This window comes from Dasypus novemcinctus, chromosome 13 (genome assembly GCF_030445035.2).
Source record: "Dasypus novemcinctus isolate mDasNov1 chromosome 13, mDasNov1.1.hap2, whole genome shotgun sequence".
In the NCBI taxonomy this organism is placed as follows: domain Eukaryota; kingdom Metazoa; phylum Chordata; class Mammalia; order Cingulata; family Dasypodidae; genus Dasypus; species Dasypus novemcinctus.
Window position 1 is genome coordinate 12,250,396 of NC_080685.1, and position 11,893 is coordinate 12,262,288.

The 11,893-nt window shown below is 42.4% G+C and overlaps 1 protein-coding gene across 1 annotated transcript; it reads left to right on the forward strand.

The window, feature by feature from the left end:
• Positions 1–875: 875 nt before the first annotated feature.
• On the forward strand, positions 876–10,447 carry ZP4 (zona pellucida glycoprotein 4). Its single transcript, XM_058275375.1, is given in 18 exon segments — positions 876–900; positions 903–1,019; positions 1,022–1,051; positions 1,766–1,870; positions 1,938–1,999; positions 2,001–2,043; positions 3,060–3,212; positions 3,958–4,029; positions 4,032–4,144; positions 4,707–4,746; positions 4,749–4,806; positions 8,001–8,140; positions 8,282–8,432; positions 8,501–8,577; positions 8,580–8,651; positions 8,965–9,020; positions 10,027–10,114; positions 10,344–10,447. Coding segments are annotated over 18 exon segments (1,506 nt in total).
• Positions 10,448–11,893: the final 1,446 nt, after the last annotated feature.

The window sequence follows — 11,893 nt, forward strand, 5'->3', positions numbered from 1 at the left end:
TATGACTGAAATGTAGGTGAAGAGTAAGAAATTTATAAATATCTGTAAATGGCAGAATTAGTTTGGGGAATTCATGCCCTAATCTACATTTCACCTAGAGCCCAAGGGACAGACCATTAGGACAAATATGGCAAACATAAGCTATGGAATTTGGCAAGAAAAGATGGCTGTCACAGGATTATCTCTTAGAACTAGATCACTTTTTCTCAGGAATCAAGTTTAAATTTTCCCGGGGTTTCAAGTCAGGCCCCAGGACTTCTCATGAAACCTTCCTCAGAACCAGTGAAGATGGCCCCAACTTTTGCCCAACGATGGTGTTGTCGGCTGTCATTCCCTGAGGGCTCTGTGCTTGGCAAGCACTGCACCGGACACTTGATATAGAACATCTCACCTAATCCTCCAGAACACCCCTGCCAGGAGATATGATTCCCATTTTAAAGGAAAGTAAACAAAGAATCTGGGAGGCCACACCATCTCTGTTTCACAAAGTTAATAAGTGACAGAGCTAGCAATCATGCCCAGATATGCACAATTCCAAAGGAAAGTCTTCTGAGGTCAGTCTGCTGGTAAAATGAGTCCTATCCTGAAACAATGCTGAGGAAGGCCCCTTTGCTAAGATGTACACTTCTCCTGGGCTCTGCAGACCTCCTGGATGCTGAAGCTTAAGGTCATGCAGCTGTAAACTGTGCCCCCAAACAAATGAAGCTGCTGGAATTACCCTTTACAAAGGTGTCCCACATGTGTATTATAAGGATGTGCATCTGGAAGCCAGCTTCCTTTCTGTATATAAAGAAGCCACCTGGTACACAGGTGACCCCTGGCTCTTGGGGAAGGCCGTGTGGGACTTGCTAGCAGGCCAGGAATCCCTGTGCACCATGTGGCTGCTGCCAAGCCTCTTGCTCTATTCCAATTAGCCCTTGCTTTGAGTGGACAGGCCATGCCCAGGAGACCAGGTCATGCCAGTGTGCTCCACTGTGGGCGATGGAACGTTCAGTTACCTGTCAACTTTCTCAGCCAGGAGCAGCAACTCCTCCTGTGTTAATAGCTTGGAGTGAATTTGACAACTTGCCCGGGTTACCTGGGCAGGGATATGTCTTTTTTATTGACTAGAACTATCCACTAGCTTACTGCCCTAATGTTTTGCCCCTTTTGATGAATTCTATAGCTTTACTTTATAAATGAATAATCTAAAACGTAACACTTGTTCTGGATCTGCTCCCCTTCTTGTCTCTCTCCTTATTTTTGCTGCCCTTTGGGATCTTTTTTTTTTTTTTAAGATTTATTTATTTATTTCTCTCTCCTTCCCTTCCCACCCCAGTTGTCTGTTCTCTGTGTCTATTTGCTGCGTCTTCTTTGTCCGCTTCTGTTGTTGTCAGCAGCATGGGAATCTGTGTTTCTCTTTGTTGCATCATCTTGTTGTGTCAGCTCTTTGCGTGTGCGGCACCATTTCTGGGCAGGCTGCACTTTCTTTCGTGCTGGGTGGCTCTCCTTACAGGGCGCACTCCTTGCTCATGGGGCTCCCCTACGCGGGGGACACCCCTGCGTGGCACGGCACTCCTTGCGCACATCAGCACTGCGCATGGGCCAGCTCCACACGGGTCAAGGAGGTTTGAACTGCAGACCTCCCATGTGGTAGATGGATACCCTAACCACTGGGCCAAGTCCGCCGCCCCCCTTGGGATATAATGGCAATGCTCCCTGTCCTTCCTCAGTACTGGTGACCATGGCTAGTGACCATCCATGCTTTGTACCTTCCTGTCCCCAGACAATGATGGGCTGCTGTCCAGACCCCAGAATGACCTTGAGTGTGGAACCGGGCAGCTCCACAGGATTGGAGGTGTCCTACGGCAGCTGCTATGCTACAGAATGGGTGAGTATGACCTGGTTGTTAGGGGTGCCTATTCCCTAAGCTGACTCACCAGAGCCTGCCTCTCTAGACCTCCATTACATCATGCCAGTTGGAGTTGAAGGAGCAGATGCAGCTGGACACAGGATGGTTACAAACAGAACAGAAGTTGCACAAGTGTCCTACGGACCTTCAAGGTAAGGGCTGGAAGCTTTCACTGTGGAACTGTGTGGCCCTCTGCTACTGGGAGGGAGGGAGTGACCAGCTCCTCCTACCAGCTCTGTGCAGTGATACCTGATGCCCATGGTGGACTTTTTGCCAAACTTTTATCCCTGGTCAGGGTCTTTAAAATACTTACTACCTGAAAGATGAGGCAATACAAAGGCACTGTCATAAATCCTTCACATGTTTCTTCCATAATCCCAATCCAGTGCTATAGGCAATATTGCTGTCCCCAACGTCCCATCACAGTTAAGTAGCAGAGCTGAGATTCAAACAAGAACTGAACCAGGAGCAGGCACTCCTCAGCCTTGGCAAGGAAGAAAGTTGAAGCTAGTAACAAGATTTGGCCAATGCCTCCAAAAAAGCAGATCGTGCACTGAGACTAGGACCAAAGCTCCCACCCGCTCGGTCAAAGGCTATTTGATCATTTAACTGGGGAATTAATAGAAAGTCTGCCTCCTGCTCAACTGCAGCAAACCTTGCCTTGCTATCTGAGAGCCCTTCCACTAAGCTGTGATAGACTTGAACTTGTCATTCACTCTTCTTATCTGCCATGCCACCACTCACAAGGTGGGCCATAACTAGTAAAATTCAGATTCCCACTCCAGACCCTCTGAACCAGAACCTGCATTTTAAAAAGACACTAAGTAATTCATCTTTACACTAAAGCTTGAGGAGCACTGCTAAAACCCAAGTGTTATACTTGAAGGAGAGAATGAGGAGTCCTGCTGCTTCTATAAGATCTCATTGGTATTCTTTCCTTTCAAAAAAGATGAATTTTAGGAGGGACTTACAACATGACTATCTTTTCTTAACCTTCTTTTTCAGAATTAATGTATAGTATGTAAAGAATTGTAGTAGGGACATAGCTATTCCAGTTGTCTACAGGTCTAAAGGAATTCAGTGTCAATGCTTTGTGTGAAATGGGGTTTTTGAAAGACCAGCCGTTCTGTTACCTGGCTTGAGTTATTCTTGCCTTTTTAAAATCTAGCCCTTGATGCTCCAGAGGCTGATCTTTATGATTCTGTGTCAGTGTGAGACCGACTGGCATGTGCTGCTTCACCCCTCACTCAAGGAGACAGTGAAGCACTAGGAGGATGCTACGACTCTGAAGAGGTGGACTCCTGTTACTATGGAAACACAGGTGCATGAGTTACTCTGTCTTTAAAGCCAGCTGGGTAAAAGTGCCAATTAGTTACAACCTTACCAGAAGGGTAGTGGGTTTTTGTTGTGCTGAGAGTAAATACTTAAAATGATCACAGATTTTTTGATATATAAGCAAAGCACCCTAAAACCCTTGGGCATAATTAATCAAGCATTAGACAATGTCTGTTCACCCAGAACTCAAATAAATAAATCCAATGAACTCAAGAAACTAAGGCATTGGTAAGATACTTGCTTCTAGACAGAAACAATCTATTCTCAAGGAATAGCCACTGTAGTGATAATAGTCATCATGAAATAAGGCTTTTTAAACATTTAATCCCAAACTCCTTTTTTTCTATATGTCCTCAATGTTCCAAGGTTTTCTAATGACAAAAACCTGACCCACATTGAGCGTGTATATGCCACAGTCTAATCTATGCTCTGAATTCTAAGTAAAAAGAGGCAGGAAATATTACCATCATTTTATAGATGAAGCAGCTGAATGAAGGAGGTTAAATATTTTGCCCACATACACAGGAAAGGATGGAGTCAAGATTTGAATTTAGGTACTGTCCAGAGTGTAACCGATGTTCTGGATGGCTAAATTTGGCCCAAGGTCATTAATTGGGAATACCAACTTCTCAGAGGGGATTCAAAAGCAATTAATTTGTTAGACACTTGTCTACCTGGTTCAAAAATGGGAGAGATGACCTCTCCTCAACACAGCTGCTCTGGTGTTGCAGTGACATCACATTGTATTCAGGTTGGCCAGTTGTCCACTGTGGCGTCTCAGAACATGACCTGGCCCCCACCGCTGTGGGCTATCTGTGCTTGGTCTTCAGGAATGACAGTGAGTGTAACCCTGTGATGGCAACACATGCCATTGTCCTTTTCCAGTTTCCCTTTACTACCTTTGATACCACAACGCAGGTCAGTACAATCTGCCCTTGGCTTTGTCCTTGACTTTGGAAGTCAGGTGGGAATGTCCTAGGAACTGATGTAAGAGTTGGAATAAGTTAGCCATGAGGGATACTCCAGACTACTTCTTTGTGACTAGGACAGCCTCTAAGATAGGAAAACATGTTATCAAGAAAAATGGAAGCCCTTCCCTGAGCATTCAGCTGAGCAGTGACCTTTAGCTATGGGGTTATTCTACCAAGCCGTGGTAGACAAGAGGAACAAGAAACGCTGGCTTCTCAGGTTCCTCTTACTGTTCTGTTCAAGGAAACAAGCAGGGAGGTGAACTGGGATCGGTGGTGATGCTCTCAGCTGCCTCCATCCCCTTTCCAGTTCCTTTGTACTAAAATAAGGTGAAATGATATCCTCCCAAGTTAGTCAGTGGCACCTACTACTGCCTTTGCACTCAAAAAGCAGAAAAATGTAATACGCAAAGAAAAGACAATCCTCTAAGTACTAGATCCAAGCAAGTTCTAAGTGAAGCAGCATCTGCACAGCAGCAATGACAAGACTTTTTTCTAATTACCTCTCCCAGACGACTGAAGAGCAGGCTGTATTTGAGAATGAGCTGGTTGCATACAAGATGTGAAAACTTGGAGTGGTGGTTCCATCTCCTGTGACAGCATCTTCAGAAGGTCTTTTTAACCTAACTTTGCTTAGCCTGAATGGCTTCTTCCCCCATTAAAGAGGAGGTTCTAAGGTAAACCCCGGCTCCACAAAAGCATAGCCTTCTAGATGACCCTCAGGGTTTCTGTCTACTTTTTTGACAGTCACACTCTCTTCATTCTCCTCTAATCTCACTGACTGCTATTAAATTTCACTTTAACGCTTCCCACTAACCTGACCTAAGCCTCAAACTTACCCAAGGTTCTGCTATTTCACTTGACTTGGTTTTCTGTTTCTCATTTCAGCCTTTTTCCTTTAACCCCCGTTATCCATTCTGTAGCCAAGAGAATCCCTTTAAAACTTTTTATCAATAAGATCATACATTTAAAACATTCTACTTGTTTCCCCATCACTTAAACTTTAAGATCTTAAACATAACCCTCAGAGAATGGTTTCTACTTACCTCTCCAACCTAATCTATCATAGCCTCACAAAAAATCCTCCACCCACTATTTACCCAGCCCCAGATTGGCCCTTGTATTAGTCAGCCAAAGGGGTGCTGATGCGAAATGCCAGAAATTGGTTGATTTTTATAAAGGGTATTTATTTGGGGTAAAAGTTTACAGTTACCAGGCCATAAAGCATAAGCTACTTCTCTCACTAAAGTCTTTTGCCATGTATTGGAGCAAAATAGTTGCTGATATCTGCCAGGGTTCAGGCTTCCTGGGTTCGTCTCTTTTCAGGGCTTGCTTCTCTTTCCTTACAACAAAGCTCCTCTGTGTGCTTACTTGCCAGGACTCCAGCTCAAGACTCTAGCAACAAAATTCCAAATCAAAACTCCAACTCTGTCCTTTGCCATATCTTTCATCTGTGAGTTCCTGTGGGAAAATGATTTAAGCTGCATTTGAATTTTGTATGACCTGTTCCTTATTATGAATGTTACACCTGTTCTATTGTAGATGTCGCAGTTGTTCCTTATTGTAGATGTTGCTGTTGTTCCCTATTATTGTAGATGATGTTGCAATTCAGATAACAAACAGCTGCTTGTTAGTTCCTAAATAAATATGATGTGGAAACTAGGGTTGAGGCTCTCAGTTCCAGAAGCTGTGAGTCCCCTGGTCCTATCTTCATCTCCTCTCTTGTGTCTTTCTCTCTGCCCTTTATTTTGTAAAGTTCTGTGTTGCCTTTTCCTCGAGCCATAACTGAGCTGACCTCAGCAAGTTCCCACTCACCAAGAGGCAGGAACTCAACACCCTAATGATGTGGCCCAATCAAAGACTTAATCATAATTTAATCACACCCAGGTACAGACCAGTTTACAAACATAATCCAATATCTATTTTTGTAATTCATAAACCTTATCAAACTGCTACACTCCACCCTCTGAATTCCAAAAAGTCTTTACAATACTTAAAAAAAACACCTTAAATTAGTAACAAAGCTAAGTAGAGAATCACATCGCAACCTGTTTAAAGAAATACAGTTTATCTTGGGGCAAAGTCCTATCTGCTATAGACCTCTAAAACTTAGAAAACAATTCATCTACTTCCAATACACAAATGGACAAAGGATAAACATTTTCATTGCAATAAGGAGAAATTGGGAGGGAAACTTGAGTTATGGATCCAGAACAGTTCAGTAAACCTCCAGGGCATCCTCCATTTTTTTCAAAGTCTGAGAGTCATTCTTAAGATGATGATTCTTCCCTGTGGGGCCTTATGGGAACCCACACTTCCCACAAGTCTTTCCTAGATAACTGCATCTTCAATCCTGATTTACAAGTTCCAAGTTTAGTTAAGTCTTCAAACGGGGCACTATCTTCTCAGAGTTTGATTTCCAGAGGCTTGGAATTTCCAGAATCAGTTTCTGTTTCCTTTGTGCCTAACAATTCAGTCTTCAGTTTATCTCTCTTATCTAGCATTTTGCTATAAGCTGCAAAGAGAAGCCAAGCCACATTCTCCCAATTTACTTTGGAAAATTCTTCAGCTAAATACCCAGGCCCACTATTTTCAAATTCTGCATTCCATAAAATACCAGGAGTTAATCTTTCTACATTCTCTGCAACTTTAAAACATGGATTGCCTTTCCTCCAGTTTCCAATAATAGTTTCATCTTTTACTTCTAAGACATCATAAGAAGTCTCTTTAGCATCCACATTGCTATCAATAGTCTCTTCAAAATGATCTAGGCCTTTTCCATCAAGCATTTCACAATTCCTGCAAAAAATACCCTATACCCATTTATTAAACCATTCCAGCTTTTGGTAATTGCAAAAGCACTTCGCCACTCCACGATACCAAATTCTGTATAGTCAGCCAAAGGGATGCTGATGCAAAATTGGTTGCTTTTTATAAAGTGTATTTATTGGGGATAGAAGCTTACAGTTATCAGGCCATAAAGTATAAGTTACTTCCCTCATCCAAATCTTTTGCCATGTGTTGGAGCAAGATGGCTAGAATTGTCTGCCAGGGTTCAGTCTTCCTGGGTTCCTCTCTTCCCAGGGCTTGCTTCTCTCTGGGCTCAGGGTTTCTCTGTTCCCAGGGCTGGCTTCTCTTTCCTCACGACCAAGCTCCTCTGTATGTTTACTTCCTACGGCTCCAGCTAAAGACTTCAGCATCAAAACTCCAACATCAGAACTCCAATTCTGTCCTTTGCCATGTCTTTTATCTGTGAGTCCCCACTCACCAAGGGGCAGGGATGTAACACCCTACTAATGTGGCCCAATCAAAGCCCTAATCATAATTTAATCATGCCCAGGTACAAACCAGTTTACAAACATAATTCAATATCTGTTTTTGGAATCATGAACCATATCAAACTGCTATAGCCCTTCTGTGCCAAGAACATCAGACTCCTTCTTATTTCTGTGCTTCATCGGTGACAGATGCTCCTCTCCCTCCCCTATTTCTCAGCAGAGTGATTAATTCTCCCTCATCATCTCAAGCTTCCACTAAGTCTGTCTCTTGCCACCTTCTGTACAGTAGGCACCCAATTTCCACTGTACAGTGTCTTTTTTGCATGACTCTTATCATCTCAAATATTTTGGTTTCATGTTAGTTTCCCCAACTAAAATGTAGCTCCCATACAGGCAGGAACCATATCCATCTTGTTTATAAATGTGTTTAACACCTAGCACTTAGTGGGTACTCAAAAGGATCAAAATGAAAGTCATGGCTTACCCACCCAAGTTAGCAGGCTAACCTCTTGTTTTCTGCAGACTTTGAGTCAGCTGCAGGTATTCTGTCAGCAGCAATACCTTCCCAGTCAATGCCCAGGGTTTTACTCTCTAGCCACCCCTTCCTTACATCCAGCCTGGAACTCTCACTTGGAACTTCAGATTGCCAAGAGTAGGAGCCTCTTGGCGTGACATCTGGACAAAAGATATAAGCCCTGTCACTCTTCTGGTGTATGTAGACCCTAACTTGTAGAGATTATGGGATAGTCTCAGGCAATCCAGAGTTTTCAGTCTAACCTACTTCAATTCGTCATTTTAACCTCTAAGAGGTAGCTATAGCTCCTACTACACTGTTGATGCCCACTCAGCGGTGAAGTTACTTTGAGATCCTATTTATATGGAAGGCTCCATCTTTCACAGAACAGACCCCTACTTTGGGTTGCTTCTCCATCAGCAACAGTGGCCCATTCTGGTGAAGGAGTAATTGACTTTCATGAGTACCTGTGCCAGAGTCCCTGAAAGAAGCCCCTCCTGACTACTCTGTTTAGATGCCCTTACAATGGAGACAATTATTAGACCCAAATGACCCCTGTCCAGGAAACCTTGGAGCTGCCATTTCCTTCTTACTACAAGCTACTTCTATATTTTCACTGTCACACTTGTGGCCTCTGAGGGAAAGTCCAAGCTCAGGGGACATGGGTATGATGCTTCCTTCCAGGTACCTCAGCGTGGCTTTGAACCCCTCAAGTTAAAACTATTTCCATGTCCTACTTTTCAGCCAAAGTAGCCCTTTAGTGTTGGCCAGTGGGACTGCCTTGAAACAATCCTTGCTACCAATGACATGACGTGTCACCTCACTCTACTTCTTTAGTGCCACTGTGACATCAAGTTGGGGATACCTCTGTCCTGATACTATTTCCTCTCTAGACTCCTCCCTGGGAAAACAGCGCAGGTTTAAAAAGACTTTCCTTATGACATGGTGCTACATGTTTTGATTCCGTGGACTCATAAGTGTATTTGCACTGCAGTGCATCTGTCTGCCAACCTGCTGGGACACTGTCCTGTATGGTAACCTGGCCTGCTGGCTGCTCTGAGTATCAAAGTTAACTATGCTAGAAGACGGATTTGATTGAAACCCAAGTGCTAGTTCTATCCTTTTTCAGCCTCTGGGCAAATGACTCATTGAAAATTTGTGTAAGTAATAAGGCATTTTTAAGTACTTAATTTGGCCGTAGAGGAGAAAGACAACTAACTAGGTTTCTAGGCTCCTGAACCATCAAAGATAAGCTATAAAAATCTCAGTAAATCTCAGGCTTATAAATTGATTAAATGAGGAGCCAAACCAGTTCCTACATATGGGTCAATTTAATGTAATACTCAAATCTAGATTGTTCAAAAAAATTGCCTATATCTACTGGAAGGCAGACTCACAAAGTGGCCTAAAAATCTACAAGTGGAGTATGATTGTGGACTTTGAGCCTGACCAACTAGGGAGCATGTGCTACGTTTATACTGTATATATCCTATGTATATACAGCCCTTAAGTTATTTGGGATTTGTGGCGCCTGAAGCTCATAGTAACTAAATGGTAGCTATTATGACAAGTACTACTTTAAATACTTCCAACTCCAATGATCTTCACTTCTAAAGAAAGAAATTGACTCAGATTGACTTTCCCAAGGCCCTACAACTGGCAAATAGAAGTAGTATTCAAACCCAGCTTTGTTCTCTGTATTTTACTAGTTACCTTTGTATCACAAGGAACTATATCTGAATTCTAAATATGCTACAGTCCAGGGGCTTCTACTTGGGAAAGGATGGCAGTTCAGAGATAGACTAACGTCATAATCTCTCTTACCAAATTCTGGTCAAACTAAGGTAACAATTTTAGATGTGATGTCTCCAGCTTGCTCAAGTTTATACTAACACACTAATATTACGTTTTATATATTTTTAATACTAGGGATCAGAGGCTTCTCTCAGGGCACCTAGCCTTGTATAAGACTCACTCTCCACTAAATAGTCTAACAAATCTCCCCAACAGAAAGAATATACCCCGCTATTGATTTTTCAGATCATTGCAGCTAGCACTTCTAACAAAGAACCCATGATTCTCCTCCAAGGCAATAAAGACTCTTCAGAAAAGCTTCATAAGCATTACAGTGAGTGAGAACGGACCTGACTAGCTTACCTGAAGCCCTATACCTGAACTTCTAGGTAAACCATAACCACTTCCTCACCCCTACCTCCTATGCCTTATTGATTAAAGTCAATATTTATTGACTAACAGAAATTGGCTAACCTTTTTTCTATAGCAAATAATGACAGCCTTTATCACAAAGTAGAATTGTATGACTTCAATACACTTTAACCTGCCTTTCCATCCTACAGGCTCTCCTGTGGATTCCCAAGCTCTGAGGGTGGCAGGCCTTTTGGGGGCCTTAATTGTTGGCACTTTATTTGTGTCCTACTTGGCTATCAAAAAATGGGTATGAATGACTCAGACCACACATGTTATAAAACCAAAAGTTGCTACCAGCCGGTGGACAGGACTACTCTAAAGGGATTAACACTTCTGTTCATAGCACCCCATCTTTCCAGCTGTGGGTGGTAGTTTTCCTGAGACTGGAATAATCATAATATAGTATGTTTCTACTCTAGCCATTCTACCTCCTGAATAAAACACTTTCAGTAGAATTTCATGGTTGGTTGACAATTAAAACAATCTATAAGGACCAAATATTTCAGATTTAACAGAGGGTTTACAGGCTTGAGAGGGGATGTAAAACAAAACTCTTCCACAATACAAGAACAACCAGGCTAGATTAGAATAAGTCTAGCATTAGTCACAAGTCTTCTAGACCAGTGGTTCTCAAACCTTTTTGTGCATCAGGACCAGTGGAAGGCTGGTTAAAACAAATTGCTGAACCCCAACCCAGTTTCTAATTCAGTAAGTCTGAAATGGGGCCAGAGAACCTATATTTGTAATCAGTTCCCAGGTGAGGCTGATAGGAAAATGACTAAATGGAGGTTGTCTTAATTTAAGTGCCAAATATTATCTAATCAAGGATTGGTCACCTGGAAGTGGCTGAATCAGAAGAGGTTTAGCTTGGACTCAGAACCAACAAGTAACTTCCTAGTTTAGTAGGTGCTACACCGTGGGAAAAAACACAGAGGGAAGATAAGGCATTGATTGACATCTCAAGGTAAATACTCTACTCAAAGACCTCTCTGGCAACCAAAGCTGTTGGTTATATTCTGAAGTAATCTCTACTCTTCCCACATTGGAGATCTGAAATCCAGCTTGGTTAAGTAAGGTTTCCCTGTTTATCCGCTTTCAGAAAGTAGCATGTAGGCCACTTGGAGCTTTGGCAATGTAATAGGTATTAATCTTGGTTCTTGAACAGCTCCTTTGTAGTCAAGGAAACCTACCTCAAACTGTTTCTGAAGCAGGGAATAAACATTTCCTCCTATTCAACTGGCAGTGACACTGGGCTTTCCATGTGACAGAAGCTATCCTAGTTGCTTGATGTTTGTTAACACACTTGATTTCAAGAAAACCTGCTAAGGTGGGTGCTTATCCCCAATTTCTAGAAAAGGCAACTGAGGCACAGAGAGGACAAATAACTTACCCAGGTCACCTGGTCTACAAATGATAGAGCTGATATTTGGACTTAGCTAGTAGCTACTATAGCAGGTAACTAAAGCATAGTTCTAAAGTCCACTAAATTCACACATGTATTGGATTACTATGTGACAGGCATGATACCATATATTAGGAGTAAAGTGATTAAAAACAAATTAGGAAAGCTTCCCCAGTAACTAGGCCAAACAAATGTCACATGAAAAATAATCACATGAAAAATAAATTATCACCATGAAAAATGAAGCCAGGTAAAAAGAAAAGAGAGAGGGTTTGTCAATTTCCTGTTGATTTATCC